The sequence below is a fragment of the Halichoerus grypus genome, chromosome 4 (assembly GCF_964656455.1).
Source record: "Halichoerus grypus chromosome 4, mHalGry1.hap1.1, whole genome shotgun sequence".
NCBI classification, from domain to species: Eukaryota; Metazoa; Chordata; class Mammalia; order Carnivora; family Phocidae; genus Halichoerus; species Halichoerus grypus.
This window is the reverse complement of record NC_135715.1, coordinates 97,206,752-97,233,609: the sequence shown is the minus strand read 5'-3', so window position 1 is coordinate 97,233,609 and position 26,858 is coordinate 97,206,752. Positions and strand designations below refer to the sequence as shown.

The 26,858-nt window shown below is 33.7% G+C and overlaps 1 protein-coding gene across 4 annotated transcripts in view; it reads left to right on the top strand.

Annotated features, from left to right (window-relative positions):
• Positions 1 to 26,858, top strand: part of DPP10 (dipeptidyl peptidase like 10) — a 1,380,361-nt gene that overhangs the window by 1,044,364 nt on the left and 309,139 nt on the right. For all 4 annotated transcript variants that reach the window (XM_078070688.1, XM_078070689.1, XM_078070687.1 and 1 more), the window contains one exon: positions 9,038 to 9,132. In XM_078070688.1, coding sequence (XP_077926814.1) covers positions 9,038 to 9,132 — 95 coding nt within the window. The remainder of the gene's footprint in view (positions 1 to 9,037; positions 9,133 to 26,858) is intronic.

The window sequence follows — 26,858 nt, the reverse complement described above, 5'->3', positions numbered from 1 at the left end:
ACTTTATCCTATTTACCGAGAATTCAAACCATTTTAATGCAAATATATTTCTCATGCCAGGTTGGAAAACAAAACCAAACCAAATAAAACAAAACAAAACTCTTTGGTATATATAGATATTTGGGGGATCCAAAGAACATCCTTCTAGTGACATTGCAATGATCAGTAGCTAAATTAACATTTATAAATACATTAAGTAAAAAGTATGTTCTATGAATGAGACAAACAATTAATAGTCTAACGGAGAGGTCAGCAAATTTTGTCTTTAAGGGACCAGAGAGTAAATATTTCAGGCTTTGTGAGCCATTTGGTCTGTTGCAGCTATTCTGATCTACAATTTTAGTGTGAAAGCATCCATAGACAAAGGTAAATGAATAAATAAATAAATATGATTGTGGGCCAAATTTGGTGGGCCCAGATTTGACCCACAGCCATAGCAAGAGTTTGGACCACTGGTCTAGCATACTAAGCTAACTCTGTGTGTGTGTGTGTGTGTGTGTGTGTGTGTGTGTGTGTATCTCCTTGAACAACATGTAGGTTAGAGGTGCTGACCCTCCATACAGTCAAAAATGTGCATATAACATTTGACTCCTGAAAAACTTAACTTCTAGTAGACTGGTATTGACTGGAAGCCATAACAATAACATAAATAGTCAATTTTGTATTTTATATGTATTATATATTGTATCCTTACAATAAAGTAAGCTAAAAAAAGCAAAATGTTTTTAAGAACATCATTAGAGAAAATATGTTTATAGTACTATACCGTATTTACTGAAAAACATCTGCATATAAGTGGATCTGTGCAGTTCAAACCCGTGTTGTTCACTGATCAACTATATACACATAGTTTATTGATATGTATTTATTATTGTGTATAATTTGATTTATATTGTATTAAATTATTAAATTAATGTTAATTTAATATTAATAAGTTATATTAATTTACAATACATAATATATAACTTAAATTTAATACCAAAATATTATTAAAGTAGGTTACCTCATTTTAGATTTCCAAGGTAGTGTTAAAAGAAAAATTATTCTGGGCGCCTGGGTGGCTCAGTTGGTTAAGCGACTGCCTTCGGCTCAGGTCATGATCCTGGAGTCCCGGGATCGAGTCCCGCATCGGGCTCCCTGCTCGGCAGGGAGTCTGCTTCTCCCTCTGACCCTCCTCCCTCTCATGCTGTCTCTCATTCTCTCTCTCTGAAATAAAAAAAAAAAAAAAAAAAAAAAAAAAAAAAAATCTTTAATAAAAAAAAAGAAAAAAAAAGAAAAATTATTCTGACACTTGTTAAAATTGTAAGGAGGACTTTATTCATGACGATTATAATAGAGATGAGACTATGGCAATAGGGGGAGAGACTGAACTGAACTCTGAATACAGCAAAGAAACTGGAGATTTATTGCCAAAGAGCAGAGTGAGGGGGTAGGAGGAGACAATTACTGAGAGGACATACTGAGGGTAGGGGATTATTGCTAAACTGGTCTAACAGAATTCTCATTAAATGCAAGACCAAGCACTTAGGTTTCACAGGGGGGCAGTGAGGAGTTTGATCAGACAGCAATGGTGGGGATATTCTAACTAAACTGACTTAGCAGGATTCATGCTAAAGGCAGGCCAAGGTCACGGACTAGTCAAGAAGAGCACTCTGAGGATTCTGACTGAATTTTGGTCAAGGAGGCAGTCTTTGTCAGTAGTGCTAAATATATTTCTAAACAAAGTTGTAACAGTGGAAAAAAAAGTATGGAAGATAGTGAAAAGATTTAATCTTGGAGAAAAAATATTTCTTGAGATCCTTCAATGGGATATATACGAGACATATTATGCATATACATACTTTATAATATAGAAGTTTCAAACAGCTGAATGCTGGCTCCACCCCCAACCCTCCCAAGAAATTCATCAAACTAACAACTGAGGCTGTTGCTCACATTGGTATAGGAGATCAAGGTCTTGACAGAGAGTGAGCAGCGTATGGAAAGGAAAGGACCAAGGGGGATGTGTTTGAGGTTTTGGGGATCTAGTTTGACAGGTCTCTCATTAGCAGTGTGGATTGGAACTGGGTGAGTTTGTGTTGTAAGAGTTTAGGACTGATGAATTCAAGGAGGTGAGGGTTTGGGAGATAGTAACATTCATTTGGTTGAGCTATGTGTTGTTGTGAGAAAGAGATATTTACTTTAGTGGGCACTAGTTGAATAGTCTATTTTTCAAGGAATTGGGTTTTCACAAAGTTCCGTAGGGAAGTGGGGGAGATGAACTGATTTACAGCCTCATCTTCCTGGCAAGCATTTCCTGAAATATTAAAGTCATATTAATGCAGACAGTTGAATGGTAAACTCATGTTAATATCGACAGTAAGATGTGTGAATAGTTTCAGTTCTCAAAGGAACATGAAATAGGCCCTTTCTTGAGTTCCTAGAGTAATTGAAAACCCAAAACAACACATCAAAACTAAATAAAAATAGATGCTAATTTTTTTAATGAAGTATATGATTAAATATTAAATGACTAACATAGAAGTTCAGAAAAGAGATTGAGTGAGTACTGTAGAAGTGTTGGGAACTTAACAGTGCTTGGAAAAAGACATAGAATCTGGACAGGACCTGGGCAGTGGGTATCATAAGCAAAATAGAGTGAGGGTGATATATATGTGAACAAATGTACACAACAGATGATCTGGACTATTTTATAGGGAGTCAGGTGATAATAACTATGTAAATATATGTTGAAGCCAGGTAGTGAGTAACCTGAGTGCCCGTCTTTCATTTTATACTTTATTAATAGCGAGCCATGAGTCTTTTTGGTGCATATGACAAAATACAAAGTGTTGTTTAGAATGTATTAGGCTGTGTGATTAGAATAAACTGGAGGCTTACAGAACATGTGAAAAATTAAAACAATCTTCCAAGTGAAAGGTTGTAAAGAACAATATTAATATAGGAGGTGAAGAGATAATATATATGGAACTTTGAGGGAGGGTATAGCCATAAATATAAGGAGTATAGTTTTAGTCTACTGACTTTTATGTATCTGCAAGACATCTATGTGATCAAGCATAGAACTGAAAATACAAAACTGGCATCTGGGTAGGGTCAGAACCTGAACTGAAAGTTTAAGAATCAATATAGGAAGGTCTGAGTAGAAAGGATCACACAGAGGATAGCAATTGAAAAGTAAATAAATAAAGCTCAGAGCTGAACTTGGAAGGATATCTCTGCTTAGTATGTAAGGAAGCAGGTTAGGATGTACAGACATTTTTGAGGGAATAATTCCAGGGCAAAGCAATGGTTCAGAGTCAAGAAAGATGATTTTGAAATCCTTATGTTCATCATCATTATCTCACACTGCAAAATCAAGTGAGGTAGGGAGTGGGCTTGGAGGAAGAGCACATTGGACTTGGTTATTGCAGGTCAGTGGTAATGTTGGAAGTTTGCAAGTTTAGCAGAGTGAGGACAGAAGCTCACTGCAGGGAGATATGATGAAGAGCATGTAAGACACACAGAATGACACAGAAACCTTGGGTAGAAAGTTTATTGAGGCTTACTGTGAAAAGAAACAAAAAAACCTGGGGGAGAGCAAAAGAGCTGAATGGAGGTGATTATCATCAGCATTAGCATCATCATTATACTATTTTATTATAGAAAATAAATATATATGCTCTAAAAAGCACAAGTAGCTGGCAAGAGGTACCAGAAATCAAAGATATTTAAGAGTTCAGAGCATAGTGATTTGGCAACAAAACAGCTTTTTGCTTTGCAAAGGAGAAAGATTACCTCATTCTAGAAGTCTGGATAAAAAAGAAAAAGTATAGGGTGAGATTTTGAGGTAGACAGGACAGTGACGCCATTTCTGACGTCCTTGGTTTTCACAGGTAAATACATGGAGCTTGGGGCTCTTTAAAAAGTGAGGATAGCGTTGCATAGTTGTGAGCAGTGTTTCAGGAGAGATGAATGAGGGCCTGCTGTGTTTCAAAGATGACTAGCTCAGTACTCCAGACTTGCCCTTTGATATGTTTAACTAAAGATTAAATCTTAACTTGATATTTAATAAATTCTCTCAAAAGGCATTTCAGTTTTTTTCTGTGACAATCATTTCACTATTTTGTTTCACTGTTTTTAAATTTTTTTCAGTTAATTGGGAGTTAAAAATATTTCAGATGCTGTGGAGTTTTTATTTTAGATATCAAAAGCAGATTTTTTTTAAAACAGATTTTTTAAAACAAAGGTCATAGTTGAAGGGCGCCTGGGTGGCTCAGTTGGTTAAGCCGCTGCCTTCGGCTCAGGTCATGATCCCAGGGTCCTGGGATCGAGCCCCACATCAGGCTCCCTGCTTGACGGGAGGCCTGCTTCTCCCTCTCCTGCTCCCCCTGCTTGTGTTCCCTCTCTCGCTGTGTCTCTCTCTGTCAAATAAATAAATAAAATCTTTAAAAAAAAAAAAAAAAGGTCATAGTTGAATTAACATTCCCAAATAATTGATTTGCTATGCTTTTTTTCCAATTTTTGAAAATTCTCTTTATAGATAGATGATAGGTTTTGTTTTGAAATATTCAGAGCAAATTATCATGTCAAAATTAAATGCATATTTACATGATCAATCATAACATCAACAGAAAAACAAAGTGCCTTTACATTGATGTACATGGAAGGTGAATTTTGTCTGCTGTTAACCCTAAGTATAACCTATTAACCAGAGCTGAGTTTATTACCTATGGCAGTTATGGAGGACAACATTTTGATAGTCTTAGAATATCCAGAAACAGGAGCTAGTTGGGTTGGTGTGGGGAGGTTAGTGTAAGGCTAGGGATCTGGGCTTGAGTGGGTCTTTCAATGTGAGAAGCAGCTTAGAGTTGGGCATATTTTGTGATATAGTATCTTAAGATTGGTGGACAAAGAGGCAGGCATCTTGAAGTTAGTATTAAGTAAACAGGTGTTTGATAATTAAGAAATTTGCTCAGTTTCAAGAGCTTCTCATTCAGATAAATTAATTTTCATGGAGTTCCTGAAGAAAGTTGTTTGTATGCTTTTACATTTATTTTCGTGGGCAAGAACATGTAGTAACTCAAAATAAAATCTTATACATGTAGGCTGCTTTGGTTCTTGGTCCTGACATTTGGGGTGGATATGGAGGCCTCAGTTTTTAATTTCATTAGCAAATTGAGAACTGAACTGTTCTGTGAAGTGCTTTACTACCTGCTTTGTGTGGAAGAGGTAGAAAATAAAGGGTTGCATTTATCTGAATGATCTTAACCTAAAACATACTACTATGTTTTCCCTTTCTTTAGATACATTAAGGAAAAGGGGAATAGGCAGAAATGACAGTAATAATAATCATCTAGGGAGACAACACTAAAAATATATTCTCGGAGCTCAGGATGGAGAGGCTAGATGGTGATTCTGTCTTGTCACACCTTTTCATTTTTAAAAAAACTGACTGAATCAAATATGTGTTCAGGATAATTGACTCTTAACTTTCAATGAGCTGAAAAGGAAGAAAGATTATTTAATCAAAGTACTGTGTAGACATGCATAATACTGTGTTTTAAGAATATTTCAAGTAACACTTACCTTAATCTTCCTGTGTTAATGCACTCTACTCATTGCTCTTATTCACTCGTATTTCATTACTTAATATTAAGCAAAATATGACATGACAATTTTGAAATCTAGTTCCAGAAAGTAATTTATTAATGCAATAACAGGAGTATCAAAATGGGAGATTCCACTAGTGATTATAAATCAAACATTAAAGTAGGATAAATATGAGACCCAGAGGACCACATTTTAAAGACCAGGAAAAAAATTAAACAGAATTAATAAAGGCAGATATTAGATGCTTTTAAAATAATTCATGCAGAAATCTGTATTAAATTTTAAGCTAGGGAGTTACACTTCATTTAAAAAAGTTTCTCCTTCTAATTGAACATTGAGAGTCTAATAGGAAAATTTACAAGTGTGCAGATCTAAAGGTATTTATAAATTTCAAATCTCTATAGATTTTTTCAAGTCTAAATAATTATTCAGCAGAATTTACTTTTAAAATATTAAATTTAGTTTTTATCTTCTCAAACAAGCTTCACTTCCTTCTACTTTGGTTCTAAGGGGAACAAAAGTTAATTTTCCTTTTTCTACACCTCATACAGTCCATCATTGGCTTAGGATTTTCTCTTACTGTGAGACTGGGGGGCCATATGTCACTCATCCTTTCCATTGAAGATGAACCATCATTCATACTACAGTTGCTCTCTGATCTCTTCTTCCCTAAGCCCACAGACTTCATCCCTGTATAGAATTCTGTTGTGTGCTTGCCTCCTAGAAGAAGACCCACTCACTGATGGCTTTTGGTTTTATTTATCTTCACTGTGCAGTAGAAGGGGGAAAGTCCTTTTTCTCTTAATTTCTAGTGAAAATATTATAAGGATGACTTGTTAAGACATGCTCTTTGGCTCTTCTTGGTTATCATTGATGGCAGTTTCCATCAATATCACAAAGTGGTCCAGAATTGAGAATGTCAAGAAAAATAACAGAGGTGTTGATTGAGGTTGGACTCTTTGTTGAAGCAGCATTGAGAGCAGGAAGACAGAAGACCAGAATTAGCTGGCAAAACCAAATGAATAACACAGGCGACCAGCGTTGCTGTTGAGCTATGACCATAAATACAGGATAGAAAAGAAAGGGAAGAGAGGAAAGGAATATAAATCAAAGCAAATATTTATTATTTGTGTAGAGCTGTTATTTGTTCTACATCACTAGAATAGACAACAGGTAAAGTTAATGATAGTAGAACCCAGTTTATTTATAGCTGATGAAAGTTCAGAAGGTGATACAAGGCCTTATTTTAAATATCACATAGGATTATCTTTCTGCCCATACAGTCTGCTTCAGATAATAACTTGAAAATCTATCTTTGTCTCTTTTCCTCCTTTCTTAATACACCATTTTTCCCCTGATCCAACATGTCAATGTCCCTACTGAGCTCAAGAACTACTGGCCTCCTGTGCTATCCTTGTAGCATTTTTGCTAGTATTGATCGCTTCTCATCATATAATTTCTAGGTATAGCTTTTTGTAATATTGAAATAACTAGAGAACAAGTCAGAAAATCTTGTTCTATGTGAAGTGTCAGACATCTCCATAAAATCTTCATAACCCACTATGCAGTACTTGTTCACGCTTATGCAACTGAAGACATTTGGGTTCTGAGAAATTGTGTCTTGTGTAACTTCATTTACTGAGGATAGTGGACCCAAACTGCTTCAATATTGCCTTTCTTCTAAGAATGGGCAGAGGGTTAGCAAGGTGCAATATCATGTAAAGGGTTAGAATTGATTAAAACTGGAAAGAAGATTATCATTAAAAAAAAACATTCAAGTCTACTTTTATTTGGGTAACTTCCCTTTAACACACAACCACATACACATACATGTATGTGTAATATATAATATGTATGTACATTACACATGTGGAATATATAATACATATACATATATATGTGTGTAATTTATACATATATATGTATAATATAATATATATAGTGTAATATATATTATATATTGTTCAACTCCTTTGACCAAGAAGCAAGTGATTTTCTTTAAGTTAGAAGATAAAAATTCATGACTACTTAGTGTTCCAGCCAGTGTAATTCTTTATATTGGCATTACTACATTGGCATTACATTATTTATATTGTATTTATAAATAATTGAATTTATTTTTCTTCAGACAGGACATATCTCTCTTCTACCCAAAAACAATAACTACTTCCTATCATTGGATACATTTATATTTCTTTCATTTTGTTAATATTCAGCTTGAAAATACTTAGATCCTTTTAGATCCGTATTATTCATTTTAAAAAGGATCATTATATTTAATTAGATTATTTAGATGATTTCCAACTCTTAGTCATCAAAGAAGTATCAAACTTTACACATACCATCTATGTACATTCAGTGGAGTAGAAATAAAGTAACATACTTTTCAGCAAAGATTGGGATATTTCTTTTATATTCATTTAGGAAAAACAACATTGAATCTACCATGAATATTTAGCTTGTTTAATATTTTCTCTAAGTTAGATGAATGTGAAAATGAATATATATTTATATTTAACTCCTGGCAGTTTTCCCTTGTGTTGATACTTTCAATCTGAGGAATTATTCTTTTTTTTTAAGATTTTATTTATTTGAGAGAAAGAGATAGAGTGAACATGAGCAGGGCAGGGGCAGAGGGAAAGGGAGAAGCAGACTCCCTGCTGGACAGGGAGCCCTACCCAGGGTTGGATCCCGGGATCCTGAGATCATGACCTGAGCCAAAGTCAGATGCTTCACCAACTGAACCACCCAGGCATCTGTGAGGTATTCTTAAGCTGATTTAATTTGCTGACAAATGTGGCTGAATTGAACTGAAATGAAGACATCAAAAAATAAATAAAATGAAGACATCATTTTCCTAAAGTTGACAAAGATGATACAGGGGCATGCTAGCAGTCAGAGATTTTGATCTGTGATCACACAGGCCAGATAAAATATCAGGGACAAAATGCCCAAAGCTAAGGAGAAAGGGTGGATAGGAATTGAGTCAGAAAGGAGACAGGAAAAGTCTTCATGAGGGTGGTCTGGTAGGAGTAGCTTAGAATTGTGTGGCTTTACGGTAAACCGGCAGCCCTTGTTGTCCCTTTAACTGGATCATGCATCAGTAACAGTAACATGGAAACTGGAGGCACTTTGTCCCTTCTTTCCATCTCAGAATGGGCAGCAGATTTTCCATATTTTAATTAATTTTCAGTTGTTAAACCAGAAACCTGAGTGGCCCCTTTCACTAACCCTGTTTTCACCGCACAATAGACCATGTGCTAGTCAGGCTTCCTGATCACTAAAGAAGATTAATGTGAGCCAAGTACAAAAATTTGCTCAGGTTATTAAAGGCTAACAGTGATTGTTCTAATGTGTCTGCTTCTTATGCACATTTTCTCCTCTACAGTTCATTATATTACCTAGTCAATGTGTTTGTCAATTGTTAATATCTTTGTTGTTGCAGATACAGATGTGGTGTATAAAAGCGAGAGTGGACATGTCATTAAACTGAATATAGAAACAAATGCCACCACATTATTATTGGAAAACACAACTTTTGTAAGTAATGAAAAATTAATTACTTTATGCATTTCAGTATTGTTTAGAATGCTCTCTAGGTGCACGTAACTTTTTTCTTCTTCAGCTCCAGCACCTGCAAAACATTTCAGGTAAAAAGTTAGGGCTTGGCATATCATTAGAATCAGTACATCGATTAAAAGGAAATGCCCATGTGCCCATCTGCTTCATGTCTCCCCATTTATCTTCATGTCTCCCCTTTTTAGTCAATGAGTAAATGTTTCCAAGAATAAAATTTCCCTAGAATCAATGTTTCTTCCAATATTTCCTACGTAAGATCACTCATACGGATGTGAAGATTAAAAAAAAAAATCTAACACAAGTTATCACAACCTTTTTCTCCCTCTTTACTTTTTTTTTTTACTTTTTTTTTTTTACTTTTTTTTTTTTTTCTCCCTCTTTACTTTTTTTACTCTCCCTCTTTACTTTTCATTCTTTCTGACTTCTAATTTTGTTGTAGTTTTCTGGATCAAGCAGAAGGCAGACTTTCTAAAACTGGCTTTCTGCTGGGGCTGATGTGTTTTACTTTTATAATTTAGGCTTCTACCATTTTCATTTTACTTCTCCAGAGTCACTGGTTAGCCTGACAGTGTTTAAATAACAGAATGTATTTATGTTGCTCTTACAAAAAAATGTGAGTTTTGTCTTTCTTGTAAATTCAGTCTTCTTAAGGTGGATTTACCTATGATTACCTACAGAGTGAGTGTTAATGAATTAACTTTTGCAGAAATTCAAAATTTAGCTGTCAAACACCACTGAAAAACAGTGTGTAGTTATTCACTCATGGTTTTATATAATCAAAAGTTCAATATATTGCCTATTAAATGACCTCATAGGATACAAAGAAAACATACTCCAAGGCCTCAGAGGATTTTCCATGCAAATTAAATCAGTGAGCACAAATCATCAACTCCCTTTTTTTTTTTTTTTCTTATTTCTACTTGTACATTTGGAATAGACATCTAGACTTCATGTTTTTTATAGGATGGCCAGGTGAAAGATATGGACTGGACCCTTCTGTTGTTTAGTGTTTTTATATATTAAGAAAATATGGTCATTGAAATCAGGAAGTGCTTATATAGTTATGCATCTATTAGGCTAAATTAAACCAAACAGCTGATGTACTTTAGTAATTAGAGCAACAAGTAACAGAATAAAGACATTTTTGTTTTTAAACTAATTGGTTAATTCACAGATATCAGAGAAACAGCTACTCGGAATGCAACTCTTTATAGTCCTTGTGGAATGCTGAGGATAGAACCCAGATTGCTCACTTTGTAAAAATACGGATTTCCTTGGGGCAGATAATACTAACCCTAATGAAAAAGTTTAATAAATGTTTAGAGCAGTGTCTGTTATTTCTTAATTGGATGGTCCTCTGGGGTACTAGAGAAAAGGCTAAGGAATCATCAAGGTATGTTAAAATGAATGGGAAAAAAAAAAAAACCCTCAGTAGGACAGAAGGCAGAAAGCAGGAGTTGGTAATGAGGAGAGGGTATACTGAAGATTTGCTGATTAAAGTCAATATGAATTGATTTTCAATAAAATTAGTTTTGGGGGAAAAAACTAAATATCTTATTTTTTTTTTTTATCACACAGTATCATTTTTGAGGGGGAGTATAGGCCTTCAGTGGCCAAGCATTTAAGTTAGGTGTAGACACTCAGTACATGAATATTCAGTTATGTGATAATTCCTTATTGATCATTCCCTTCATACAGGTTAATGAGGTCTTTACCTCTTTAGGTGGACCTAATCTATGGTCATAGATTATGTATTTTTTTTCAGCATTTGGTCCTTACTTCCTTAGCCTCTATGATACATCAAAAAATAAACAAAAATAAATAAAATCTTGTGGCTTTACTACATTATCCCAGTTCTTTTGTTGGTCCCTCACACCACCCCCAGCTCACCTCATTGTAGTTTCTCCATGTACTGATTAATACCATTTTATCTTTGTGCGTGTGTGCTTAATCTTTTTAAATCCTTTTGAGGTCTATTTCTACTCTCTTTTATGTAGGCAGTGACTCTTAATTACCAGAGTCATATTTAGTAAATATTCTAATTTACTGATCTTCTAAGATTCATAGGCTCCCTAAAGACATTTATCTCACAACACAGATAATTAAGCAATTTCTAAGTCCTAGAGGTGTCAGAATTCAGTGGGGGGGGGGGGGGAGAGGTGCACGGATAAGGGATTGGAGTATGGCATATATTTGCAACCAGTTAACTCAAAACTGTAAAAAATAAAAAAATACAAATACCATGATTCCACATCTCTTCAGAGGAACTCATTTAATCATTTCCTCCCCACTCCAAGATAGCATTATTAAATGTAGTCGTCTTTTCAAAGCTCATGCTAGGCTAAAGTCTGGGTTTACTTTCTCTCAAAGGCCATTCTGTTGGAAAAAAATCTCTTACTAGAGCATAAGAATTTTATTCGTACTGCAGATTTTTCATTGAGCAATTATCAGTATTTTAATTAGAATCATAATTGGCTAAGATCACTATAAAAGCTTTGTAATAAAAGTGCCAAGTCAATTAAGAAAATAAACATATTATTGATAGAAAGTGATAATATAATAGCCTATTATTTAGTAGGACATATTTTTCTAAAATGTGACAGTCAGTTTATTTTAAAAATTAAGATAACACCACATTGTCATTTCCCTCTTAAAAACATTTTAAATATGAGTAGTGGGTACTTTTAGCTATGTAATCATGGTTAGCAGACTCCATGAGTAACAATAATGTTGGACATGGCTGTCAAAAATAAAACAAAAGTAAATCATTTTCCTGAAATAATTGTCTTAAGGCTTCTTTTGGATTCAAGATAGGTGGATTTCTAATGAAGGAGGAAATTAAAGGATATATAACTTTTTGAAGAAGAGTTATGCAAAAGAAGTGCTTTAGCCCCAAAACTGTTCTTCATCATTTTTAAGTGTTTGAAAATGTTATCTCTTAAAGCCAGAACTATTTCAAACAAAACCTCATTCACAGTGACATAATGAGGAAATGTTTCATAAGTATTAGCTATATGTACTCTTTCTGCTGTCAGTAAATTGAATATCACCAGTGGTCTTAGCAGAAAACACCAGCAGCCATAAACAGTTCTATCAAATCACTTTTTGAAATTAGGAGGGAATTGGAAACGGGTCTAATGCACTTATATGGAAATGGGTAACTGATGTATAAGACTCTCACGTCTTTTTGACTCTGAAAATCTGCAGAGCTTTTAAAAACATGCTATAAAAATAGCCCAAAACAGAGGAAAGAAATTCATATTTGGCAGCAGAATGATTCCAAGGAAAATGTTAGCTACACATTTTGGGGGTCCAACTGTCTTTTTATAGTCCATTCCAAGATAGTAGGTTTGATTAGAACCAGGGAATATTTATTGACTTAGGCATAGAGATAGCATCCATTGGCTTGCATGCCATCATAATATTTGTATTTGTTTATTTTTAATTTGTTCTGCCATTGGGTATGTGGGGGTGGAGGGAATAGATCCAACTCTATTTTACCACCACAAAATCAAGGAACTTATTTTCTGATTCATGTTTAAGGAAGTAAGTGCCCTATGGAAAAAAATTCTGTGGTGCCAGTAAATACTTACTGGATAAAGGCACCCAAAATTTCACGTCTTAAAATTTGAAATAAAGGTAAGCCCTTGGTGATGAGCCCTCAGTGTTGTATATAAGATGAATCACTAAATTCTATACCTGAAACTAATATTACACTATATGTTAACTAACTGGAATTTACATAAAAACTTGGAAAAAAATTGAACTACAGAAAGGTTATTAGAAAGTTCTGACTGGCCAAATGGTTTTACACATTGGCTGCAATCATAGAGAATTTGTTGTTGTTTTTAAAGATCTGACTTTGGCAGTATATGTTGGCATCCTAGTAGTGAATGGTATCAGTAGTGTAGCTAATACTGATTGGTCAATGAAGTCACAGGAACCGCACACCTACACAGTTGCCGTGTACACAATACAGTTATCTTTCTTTAGACCAGTGGTTCTCATTTGGGGTAATTTTATCAGGAGACAATTGGCAACTCTGAAGACATTCTTGGTTGTTATGGCTGGAAGTGGGGAGTGTACCATGGGAATCTAGTGAATAGAGGTCAGAGATGCTGTTAAACATTCTACAATGCTCAAGACAGCTCCTTACAACAACAACAAAGTTATCTAGCTGAAAATGTCAGTAGTGCCAAATTTGCAAGATCCAGGTCGAGGCAGGGATACCAGGGAAACCATGAGATGATTCAAAGGTAGATTTTTCAAGGTGAGATCAAAGCAGTGATTCTTTTTGTCAGAGATTTTTTTTATTTTATTATGTTATGTTAATCACCATACATTACATCATTAGTTTTTGATGTAGTGTTCCATGATTCATTGTTTGCGTATAACACCCAATGCTCCATTCAGTATGTAATCTGAGGCTTCCAGCTTCATTTTCTTGAGACATGTTTCTTCTTTTTTATGGACTAGTCTGTGAAGAAGACCAGCGGGCATGAATATAATCACTTGGCCTTGGATTCCTCTTCTGTGGATAGTGCAGAGTACAAGCTAAAAGTATGACCCCAGTTTTCTTATAGTTTTCTGGGGGTACTTCTAATTGAGATATTTTGTTGTTGTTGTTCAGGCAAGTTGGTATCAGTTACTGGCTATTGTCAATTCCTTTGACCAAGAAACAAGTAATTTTCTCTAAGTTAGAAGATAAAAACTGATGACTATTTAGTGTTCCAGTCAGTGTAATTCTTTACATTGGCATTACTACATTGGCATTATATTATTTATATTGTGTTTATAAATTTATATTGTGTTTATAAATAATTGAATTTATTTGTCTTCAGACTGGACATATCTCTCTTCTACCCCAAAGCAGTAACTACTCCCTATCATTGGATACATTCATGTTTCTTTCATTTTTTTAGTATTCAGCTTTGAAAATATTTAGATCCTTTTATACACATATTATTCATTTTAAAAAGGATCATTATATTTAATTAGATTATTTAGATAATTTCCATCTCTTAGTCCTCAAAGAAGCATCAAACTTTACACATACCATCTATGTACATTCAAGTGAATAGAAATAACAATATTTTTCAGCAAAGATTGGAATATTTCTTTTATATTCACTTAGGAAAGAGAACATTGAACCTACTATGTATATTTAGCTTGTTTAAAATTTTCTTTAAGTTGGATGAATTTGAAAATGATTTCCTGCATAGTTTTAAAAGTGATGGTTGTCAAAACAGGAAAGTCAGAAAGAAAAATTTTTATCCTTAACCTGGAAGTCTCCTCAAGGACAAATTTAAAATGTGAGAACATATATTCTTGTCTCCATATGTTTGCGAGTATGACATGATTACTCTAAAATTCCATACAGTTATTCATACAGTTCCCCATAGGTGAGAAAGACTCTAAGAGAGACCACTCCATTTTCTATTTCACCCTTAATTAGCACTGTGAATGATCCAGGAAACAGATGCTACAAACACATTTATTCACTGGGATGAAGTATCTTGGATGGTATAATCATTTTTGTCCTGAGTAGCGTTAATTGTTACTAATAAAAAGTATCAACAGCTCTATTAATTGTTATGAAGATTCTTAAATGTCATCCTTGACAGGAACCAAATTTTTCTAAATAATATATCTAAGAATCTTCTTTGTATGGAGTAAAATACCACTTCTTATTAAACATCACTTATTTAACCCTTTGAAAAAGAGCTTATTTCAACTATATCCTCTTAAATATGTGCAATAAAATTATTACAAATCCAGTATTTACTTCTGTAAAGATTCTTATTTAGAATCCCTGGGACTGGGGTGTAAATTGTTTTGATGTGTGTCAGGTAGGATGAGAATATAGCTGGCAGCCAGATTTATTGCAATTAATTACAATTATTTTGGAATTCAGCTTCCTGAGAAGTCAGTGCTCTGAATTGTATCTGAGACCAATCAGTCTGTTTTGAGTATTTCGAGGCTCTGGTTATATGCCCTTGGCCATCTGATGAATATTTCTGCCTTTCATTTTCTTTCAGAAGAATTTTATATTTGGCTACATCCCAGTCATGGAAAGCCAATTAGACATTTTTTTTTTTTTTAAGATTTTATTTATTTATTTGACAGAGAGAGAGAGCGAGAGCAGGAACACAAGCAGGGGGAGTGGGAGAGGGAGAAGCAGGCTTCCTGCCGAGAAGGGAGCCCGATGTGGGACTCGATCCCAGGACCCTGGGATCATGACCTGAGCCGAAGGCAGATGCTTAACGACTGAGCCACCCAGGCGCCCCGCCAATTAGACATTTTTAAAAATACTAATAATGAAATACCCCATTCTTCTATTAATTCATGGTGGAATTTGAGCAAGAAAAATGCATTTTAAGAGACCTTTGAAGGTTTTCAAGTTGATAATACTGGGATTTTCTTCCTTTTCTTTGTCTTTTTTTTTTTTTTTTTTTTTTTTTTTTTGAGTTTCAGAAACTTTGGCCTGTGTACTTTGTTAATGGAGAACTATGCATTAAGCAGAACTTTGTAACTAACCATTTATAGTAAAGAGTACAGATATTTTCATAGTACACTGTGAATATAGTAAATTAGTATTTTGGTTTGTTTATGGAACATAATGTAGGGCATTCAGCATTCAGCAAACATTAAATGATAATGGCAGCCTATTACAGAGCTAGAAAGCATTCTCCCTGTCTTCCACTTTGGTTTCAATAAAAAGAAACTGAGACCCAAAGAAATAAAGTGACTTGCTTGATGCTTCTAGTAGAGTCTTAAGACTAGAATACAAATTCCTTGACTCTTAGTCTAACGTTGCTCTCATATACCTAGATGAGTTTTTCATTCAAAATCCCTTTTAAGAAAATGTAAAATAAATTAAAATTCCTTAATATCTTTGTATAAGGAGTTTTTATTCTTATTTTTCATTTTTTTATTGTTAGTCGCCATACAATCATTTATTACTTAAAACTTTTATAAAAGATACTTGAATTAAAGAAATATATATGTTTATATGTGTGTGTGAGAATACACACACACACACACACACACACACACACACACACGTATTTCTTTTACCATCAGCTAATCAGGAAGAAAGCAGTAGACATTGAATGGAAAAGTACTGGACACTGAATGGAAAAGAAAAAATAAATAAAAGGGAAAATATGATTTAAATGGTTTTATTTGCCTTAGCTTGGCTGAAGTCACCATATTTGTTTTTGGTGTATTTTGGATTTTCAATGACTATCTCCTATGTCATCATTCTTTCCATGCAATTATTTTCAATTCTTTTGGAAATGCTGCCTATTGAGAAACAACCTTATCTGTATTACACACACACACACACACCACCACCACCACCACCACCACCACCACCACCACCACCACCACCACCACCACCATCAAGCCACTCACCACCCTGCTTTTCTTCTCTTTTATCCTTTGATGGATATGTCTGAAAAAAATCTAGTCTACATTTGAGATTCTTCCTTCTCTTAAAAGCTTACAGAGATTTTTCTCCCTCTCTGTTTTTATAATATTGCTGCATCATTGTTAAAATGACTCATCATATCTTAGTTTATTAATTCACTTGCCAACAAATTATTGAGCCCCTGCTATGTATCAGATAAGATTCCAGGTTCTGGGGATACATGTTGAACAAGGCAGCCTTGTTATACGAGCAATTGCAGCTGGTATTAAGTCCTTGAAAAAAAAAAAAAAAGTAGCATGGAGTGAAGGTTAGAAAAGGATCAGGTGTCCAGGAAAGGTCCACTGTGGAGGCAACATTCCAAGGTTAGGGTGAAGAGTTTTGTAGGCTCAAAAAAGAATAATTACAAAGAACCTTGGGTGGGACCTGTATAGATCTATTTTAAGAATAGAAAATACATAAGTAATGGAGAATGTAAAGAATGGTACTGGATGAACCCAGTGAAATAATTATGAGAAAAATTATGTTGTTTTATAGGCCAAGGTTTTGTTTTATAAGCAATAGGTACACTTTAAAGAAAGTGGTGATATCTGAGTCACATTTTAAAAGAACACTCTGCTATGTGAGGAATATATTCTAGGGATGTTAAAGTAGAAATTGTAAGACCACTTTGATGGCTACAGCAATGGTATTTCTCTCATTGAGAAGATTCAGGGCTTGAACTAGAATGGACTAACAGAAAAGATGCAAAGTAGGTGGATCAAGGATTTGTTTGAGGATAGAGTGGACAGGTTTTTGTCTAACTGCTTTGTATCTTTCAGAAATAGAGGAATCAACATTGTGTCTTAGCTTTTAAAATTGCATTAAGTCGTCAATTCTATTTTAATGTTTTCCAACTAATCTTGACATTAAGATCTATTTAGTGTTCAGTTGTTATAGGTATATGTTTATATTTGTTTTTTGTATATAACAGTACAATAAAGGAATTTCTGTGTCTTGGTTAAAAAAGATTTGTGGCAAAATTAGGAAGTTTACATAGATTGTTGAAATTGAATCCATCATCTCCTGGGTGTTAAAAATGTACGTTTTTAAAAAAAATGTACTATTTTAATTATAATTGATCAGATCATTCAGTACTTTTTTTAAGCATTTAAATTCCAGTTAGCATACAATGTAATATTAGTTTCAGATGTATAGCACAGTGATTCAACACTCCCATACAACCCAGTGCTCATCACAAGTGTACTCCTTAATCCCATCACCTATTTACCCATCATCCCACACACCTCTCCTCTGATAACCATCAGTTTGTTCTCTATAGTTAAGAGTCTGTTTCTTGGTTTGCCTCCCTCTCTCTTTTTTCCCCCCTTTGCTCATTTGCTTTGTTTCTTAAGTTCCACATCTGAGTGAAATCATATGGTATTTGTCTTTCTCTGACTTCTTTTGCTTACCATAATACTCTAGCTCCATCCATGTTGTTACAAATGGCAAGATTTCATTCTTTCTTATGAATGAGTAATATTCCATTGTATATATACACACCACATCCTCTTTATCCATTCATCAGCCATTGGACACTTGGACTGTTTCCATAATTCGGCTATTGTGGATAATGCTGCTATAAACATCGGGATGCATTTGGATTAGTATTTTTGTATTCTTTGAGTAAATACCTAGTAGTGTGGCTGTTGGATCGTAGGGTAGTTCTATTTTTAACTTTTTGTGGAGCCTTCATGTTGTTTTCCAGAGCGGCTGTACCAGTTTGCATTTCCACCACCAGTGCAAAAGGGTTTCCCTTTGTCCACATCCTTGCCAACACCTGCTGTTTCTTTTGTTGTTGATTGTAGCCATTTGACAGCTGTGAGGTGATACCTCATTACAGTTTTGATTTGTATTTCCCTGAGGATCAGTTATGTTGAACATCTTTTCATGTGTCTGTTGGCAATCTGAATGTCTTCTCCGGAAAAATGTCTATCATGTGTTCTGCCCATTTTTAATGGGATTATTCATTTTTTGGGTGTTGAGTTGTATAATTTCTTTATATATTTTAGATGTTAACCCTTTTCCAGATATGTCATTTGCAAATATCTTCTCCCATTCTATAGATTGCCTTTTACTTTTGTTGATTGTGTTCTTTGCTGTGCAGAAGATTTTTATTTTGATGAAGTACCAACAGTTTATTTTTGCTTTTATTTCCCTTATCTCAGGAGATGTGTCTAGAAAGAAGTTGCTCTGACCGACGTCAAAGAGGTTACTGCCTGTGTTTTCCTCTAGGATTTGTATGGTTTTATGTCTCATATTTAGGTCTTTAATCTGTTTTGAATTTGTTTTTGCATATGGTGTAAGAAAGTGGTCCAGTTTCTTTGTTTTGCATGTTGCTGTCCAGGTTTCCCAACACCATTTGTTGCAGAGACTCTTTTTCCCATTGCATATTCTTTCCTGCTTTGTTGAAGATTAATTGACCATATAGTTGTGGGTTCATTACTGAGTTTTCTATTCTGTTCTATTGATCTATGAGTCTATTTTTGTGCCAGTGCCATACTGTTTGGTTACTACAGCTTTGTAATATAACTTGAAGTCTGAAATTGTGATGCCTCCAGCTTTGCTTTTTTTTCAAGGTTGCTTTGGGTATCTGGGATCTGTTGTGGTCCCAAACAAATTTTAGGATTGTTTGTTGTAGCTCTCTGAAAATTGCTGTGGGTATTTTGATAGGGATTGCATTAAGTGTGTAGATTGCTTTGAGTAGTATAAACATTTTAACAATGTTTGTTCTTCCAATCCATGAGCGCGGAATGTTTTTCCACTTCTTTGTGTCATCTTCAATTTCTTTCATCAGTATTTTATAGTTTTCAGAGTACAAGTCTTTCATCTCCTTGGTTGGGTTTATTCCTAGGTATGGTTTTTGGTGCAGCTGTAAATGGGATTAATTCCTTAATTTCTATTTCTGCTGCTTCATTAGTTGGTATATAGAAATGCAACAGATTTCTGTATGTTGATTTTGTATCCTGTGCCTTTATTGAACTTGTGTATCAGTTCTAGCAGTTTTTTTGTGGTGTCTTTTTGGTTTTCTATATAGAGTATCAGGTTCCTTGATTGAAATCTTAAAATTAAAACTTTAATTTCAAAAGAGTTAAATAGATGGTTACTATAATTAATGAAGTTGTTATTGATTTAGAAATCCAGAAATATGTAAGCTTATTCAAAGATAAATTTGATGATATTTTGATTAAGCAGTGATGATACATTTTTATACCTTTCATTAAACTTCTCACTACTTTATGAATATCTTAAGAGAAGCAGCTAACCAAGACTTACTCAATTTTGTGTTTTCAGTGACTAACAATGAAGGCATAGCCCTGAGTAGACACTTAGTGCACATTTTATGAATGTTTTTTATTTATTTTCTTTTTCCACATCATATCATTTTTCTAAATATTGGATTCATAGTGGTCCATGAGAGAATGTAGGAGAAAAATGAGATTTAATTAACTCTCCTAAAATTTGAATCAGCTGAAAAAAGGATAATTTATAAACCAAAATAATAATTTTTGCCACTCACTTAAGGTGTGAGCCCATCAGATTACAAGCAAGTAAAAAGATCTTCCAATTATTGAAATGAATAGTATTTATTTTCAGCAAAGATTGAAAGATAGTAAACAATTACTTGATTCTTTGCAACATATTTTTATTATTTTGACACATTGTTAATTCATAGGATATCCAAGAAATATATATACATATAAGAAGCTTCATTTCATCCTCCAATATATTCATTGCTTATTAGACATTGAAAGAAATGTCCCTTCCACCTTAGTTTCAGGAAAATCTATTCATCCTTTTTTTTTATGTTAATCACCATACATTACATCATTAGTTTTTGATGTAGTGTTCCATGATTCATTGTTCGCATATAACACCCAGTGCTCCATTCAGTACGTGCCCTCTTTAATACCCATCATCAGGCTAACCCATCCCCCCACCCCCCTAACCCTCTAGAACCCTCAGTTTATTCATCTCTTAATTAATTGATATATGATAAGCAAAATATGACTCCTATAATTGATTTTTCCCCTAACTTTTGGCTGTGGGAAAACTAGAGCTGAATTGAAGTTTAATTTTAACAATTGGGAAGGAAATTAAACCATGGAAATTTCACTAAATCCTCTGACTTCATCACACTACTCTTCAATTTCTTTTTTTTTTTCTAATTTCCTCCTCTTCCATCTTCTCCCCCCCAGTCCCTTGTGTGTGTGTGTATGTGTCTGTGTGTTGTGTGTGTGTTTATAATAGCTTTATTGAGAGATACTTCACATACATAATTTTCACCCATTTCAAATGTACAGTTCATTGTTTTTAGTATACTCACAGAGTTGTGCAACCATCATCGCAGTCTAATTTTAGAGTTTTCTTCAGCTGTCCCTAAAGTAAACTCTACACACTAGCAGTCTTTCTCCTGGACTCTCCCTCTGCAGCTTCCTGCAACTATTAGTCTACTTTGTATCTCTGCAGATTTGTGTATTCTGTACATTTCAGATAAATGAAATATACAGTATGTGGTCTTTTATGACTAATTTCTTTCACTTAGTACAATATGTCAGGGTTTATTTATGTTTTAGGATATATCAATACTTCATTCTTTTTATTGTTAAATAATATTCCATTGTGTGATATGCTACTTTTGTTTATCCATTCATTTGTTAATGGACATTTGAATTGGTTCATTTTTTTTGAGGGGTGAGACGAGGGGCAGAGGGAGAAGGAAAGAGAGGGAACCCTAAGCAAGCTACAAGCACAGCGTAGAGCCCAACTCAAGGCTCAGTCTCACAACCCTGAGATCATGTCCTGAGACAAAATCAAGAGTCAGATACTTAACTGACTGAGCCACACAGGTGCCCTTAATAGGTTCATTTTGAAGCTATTATGAATAATATTTCTGCAAACATTTGTATGCAAGTTTTGTGTAGGCACATGTTTTCATTGTTCTTAACATACTTCTACTATTGTGGAGTATAATTCTGGATCATATGGTAACTCTGTGTTTAGCATTTTGAAGAACTATGAAATTATTTTCCAAAGTGGTTGCACCTATTTACCTTTTCACTAGCAGTATGAGAGGAACCAAATTTCTTCACATCTTTGTCAATGCTTCTTCTTGTCTTTTTTATTGAAGCCATCTTAGTGTATAGGAAGTGGTATATTACTGTCTTTTTGATTTGCATTCCTTCATTTACTAATGATGTTAGCATGTTTTCATGTGCTTATTGGCCATTTGAATATCTTCTTTAGAGAAATTTCTGTTAAAATTCCTTGCCCATTTTTTAACTAGACTGTCTTTTTACTGCTAAATTTTAAGTGTCTATTTATATATGCAAAATACAAGTTCCTTGTCATATATAAAATTTGCAAATCATTTCTCACAGGTGTGTAATCTTTTACTTTCTGGATGGTATCCTTTGATGAACAAACTATTTTAAGTTCGATGAAATAAAATATATCTATCTATTTTTCTTTTGTCTTATGTACTTTGTTGTTAATTTAAGAAACTATTGCCTAACCCAGTATCATAAAGATTTACTCCTGTGTTCTTGTCTAAAATATTATAATTTTTTTCTTACATTTAGTTCTGTGGTTTGAGTTAATTTTGTATATGATGTGAGGTAGGGTATCCAAATTCATTCTTTTGCATGTGGGTATTCACTTGTCCATGCAACATTGTTTGAAAAGACTATTCACATTCAATGGTTTTAGCACCCTTGTAAAATATCAGTTGACCACAAATGTGTTGATTTATTTCTGGACTCTCTATTCTCTTAATCTATATGTTTATCTTTATGCCATTATCACAGTCTTGATTGCTGTAACTTTGTGATAAGACTTCAAAGCAGGACGTGTGAGTACTTGATCTTTATTCTTCTTCAAGATTGTTTTGAATATTCTGAATCCCTTTCATTTCAGATGAATTTTAAGGTCAACCCATAAATTAACACATGGTCTATCCCTAGAGAGTGTTTCATGTGAATTTTAAGGTCAACCAGTAATTTAACAGATGGTCTATCCCTAGAGAGTGTTCTATATGCATCTTCTAAGAATATATATTCTGCTAGTGATTTCTGTCTATTAGATCTTTTTGCTTTATAATGTTGTTCAAGTATTCTATTTCCTTACTTATCTTCCACCAGTTGTTCTATCCACTAATGAAATTGGGGTCAGGAAGTTTAATCATTACTGCTAAACCGTCCATTTTTCCCTTCAATTCTTTTGATTTTTCTTTATGTATTTTGGAACTCTGCTATCAAGTACATATTTGTTTACAATTGGTATATTTTCCTGATGGAAATAGTATACAAAAACTGTACCAACATATTTCCATTTCTTCTCTCTCCTTTGCATTTTTATTGTCATACAAGTTATATCTTCATACATTTTAAGCCTAACTACACAATTTTATAATTATTGTTTATGAAGCCATCTTCTTTTCTTTTAAAGATTTATTTATTTATTCATTTATTTATTTATTTTAGAGAGGGAGTGAGAGCGAGTGAGGGGGGGGGCAGAGGGAGAGAACCTCAAGCAGACTCCTTGGTGAGCAGGGAGCCTGAAGCAGGTCTGAATCCCAGGACTCTGAGGTCATGACCTGAGCCGAAACCAAGAGTCAGATGCTCAACCAACTGAGTGACCCAGGTGCCCCTATGAAGCTATCTTCTTAAATAGATAGGGGGAGAAAGGAGTTACAGTGTGCTTTGCTGCCTTTCATGATTTCCATGCAGGTAACTTTACTGGGTCATTTTATTTCTTCTTCAGGTTACAGGATAGTGTCCTTTAATTTCAGCCTGAAGGATTCCCTTTAGTATTTAGTATTAATAAATAATCTAGTATTTAGTATTTAGTATTTCTTAGAGTACAAGTCTGGTAGTAACAAATGCTCTCAGGATTTTTAATCTAGATATGGCTTAATTTCTCCTTGATTTTTGAAGGAGTGTTTTTAGCTCCGTATAGAGTTTATTTCTTGATGGTGTTTTTCTTTCAATACTTTGAAAATGTCATCCTAACGTCTGACATCTATGGTTTCCTAAGAAAAGTTAGCTGTTACTTTTATCAGGGATCCATTCTGTGTGATACGTTGTTTTTCTCTTGTTGTTTCCAAAATGTTTCATTGTGATTTTTGACAATTTGTGATTAGTTTAGGTGAGGATCTTTTTGAATTTATTTGACTTGAAATTTGTTGAGTTTCTTGAATATGTACATTAATATATTTCATTAAATTTAGAAGTTTTTAGTTATTTTTGATTTTTTCTCTTCCTATATGTCCTCTTGTCTTTAGACTTTTACATACATTTTATATTCTACATTCAGTTTCACTGAAATAGGAAGGAGTATAAGGAATTCCGCAGTATAATATAACTAAGTATAATTATCTATTCTCACCTTAATTAGATGTTCTCTGTAAAATAATGATGTCATTTTCATCATGAAAAAGCAGCTTAGATAACTTTGTCTTGATCAGCCTGCCTGCCTGCCTTCCTTCCTTCCTTCCTTCCTCCCTCCCTCCCTCCCTCCCTTTCTTCCTTCCATCCATCCATCCATTTATTTTGGATAATTGACTCTTTGATTTAACTGAATGATTGCAGTTTCTTAGCCTTAATGCAAATAGTCAATGACCAAGGGTTATTATATGAAGTGGGAGAGACTGTAATGAAAATCCTACCCTTTACCAGCTACACTGTCTGACATTATGAACCTTTTTCAGCCTACTTTAAATACCTGGACTATCCTTAAATAGTTCTCTCTTATTTATACAACTTTCAAAAATGTTCTTCAGGACTCAGTTGTATATACTGTTGATTTTAACAAAACACTGAGAAAGAAAAGAACACCTAAGATAAATGAATAATTGCATTATAATTTTAAAAAGTAAATTATGATAAAATATGTATTTCTTTTTTGTTGTTTTTTATTTTATTTTAGTATGTTATGTTAGTCACCATACAGTACATCATTAGTTTTTGATGTATTTCTACCTAAAGAAGAGGTAGAATCATATCTCTGGCAAGACCATGTGGTATTTATTTTAGAAGAAAAATACTTAGAATAACATTCCATTTTTTATAAGAGTAGTGATAAATTAAGATTTAATTCATATAAATACACAGAGTAATCTTACATCCTTACATATGCCCTCATCTGTTCTTTCTAAAAATAAGAACAAATTCACATTGTGAGTTCTCTTTGTTAGGAAACAAAGCACTTACCCTTATAAGTTTTGAATAAATCAGAGCTTATGTTTGTGTAGTACAGTTCAATGGCCTTCTTTTTTCCCTTGATCATTCCATAATTTATATATGTCCTTAAAATATTGACATTTAATGGATAGTTTAATAAAATATAATTAAGAATACAAATATTCTTTTTTTTTTTTTTTTTTTTTTTAAAGATTTTATTTATTTATTTGAGACAGAGAGAATGAGACAGAGAGAGCACGTGAGAGGGGGGAGGGTCAGAGGGAGAAGCAGGCTCCCTGCCGAGCAGGGACTCCAGGATCCAGGGACTCCAGGATCATGACCTGAGCCGAAGGCAGTCGCTTAACCAACTGAGCCACCCAGGCGCCCAAGAATACAAATATTCTTAATCTCTCTCATTGACATTTCTAAACAACAGAATGAAAATATATGGTTAGAAACTATAAACAGTTTACTGAATTATCTGAGAGTCATGAGCTAACATGTGGCTATTTACATTTATTTTTAAATTAATTAAAATCATATGAAATTTAAAAAAAACATCTTTTAGCCACATCAGCCTCATTTCACATATTTAATAGTCAAATGAAACCAAGGGCTACTTCATTAGACAGTGTACATACAGAATACTTCCATTATCACAGAAAGTCCTATTGGGCAGAGCTGCTACACGTGTGCATATACAGCGAAAATAAAATCTTTCTCCATATCACTCATTATCCTTTTTGAATATGTCTATGTACACATTGGTACCAAGTAATATCAAACAGTTCTCCAGAAATATGTCTGTAGATCTTCATAGGTCTGTACATAAACAATATATTTCCAAATATATACACTCATATGTATGTGTGTGTATATATTTAACTTCAACAAAATGGAGAGCCTACGCTTTTTATCTATTTAATAGTGTAACTTGATCTGTTTACATGAACCCTTTTGTTTTTGTCTAACATTATTTAATGGTTATGTAGAATTTCTTTGCATGATGTACTATTTATTTCCTGTTACACATTTGGAATATACTTGGCAACTATTTTTGAAATGTGTTTGTAGGCTAAATTCATGCAGGAGTATTGCTGTGTCAAAAGAAAGGTCAATTTGAAATTTAATAGTATCAAATTGTATTAAGTCCACCAATGGTATATGATATTGCCGACTGCTATACTCTTGCTGTCACTCAGTATTATCAACATTATTCTATTAGTATCAATTTGGCTGATGAAAAATAGCCCTTAATTGTTATACTGATATGTACTTATTTAATTATGAGTGAGGTTGAGCATCATCTTGCCATATGTGCATCGGTAGTTGGTTCAGTTTTTTTCTATTAATTCCTTTGCACAAGTTTTTCACATTGGGTCTTTGCATCGGTAATCATGAGCAGCAAAATTTTTCTTTAGATATTTCTATTTATCCTTTATCTCAGTGGAATTATTCATTCACCACCATTTGGAAAGTCCAGGGAAAATTGTTTTTCAAATCTCTTAGTTGATATGTATCTATTATTAATGGTAGAAGAAGAAATAAGTAATAAGTGTTAAAAAGTTAAGGAGGGACAATGAGAAAAGTTGTGAATAAATGTCTAGAATGAACTCATTCAGCCATAAGTACCTATTTAATAAAGTTTAAAAGCATCATCTGTCCCATACGATTTTGGAAATGTACCCCTTAAGTTTCCCCTCAATTTTCCAAAATTGATATTAAAATTCATATTAAATTATATTTATTATTATTATATTATTATATAAATATATTATTATATAAATATTTATATTTATATTATATAAATAAAATTCATATTAAAACAAAAAAAGAAATGTACAATCTGAATACCTTCTTCATGCCTTTGGATTAAAACAGCCTTCATTGGAGATTGAAATATATACAGAAAAATAATTGATATTTGCCTTCTTTACATTTCAGAAGAAGATTAAAGGTATTAACAAACATTTCTGAGAAAGAGGACAATACAAGGAATGACTTTTTTATTTGGGGCATTTAAAATGCCTTGTTAGTAA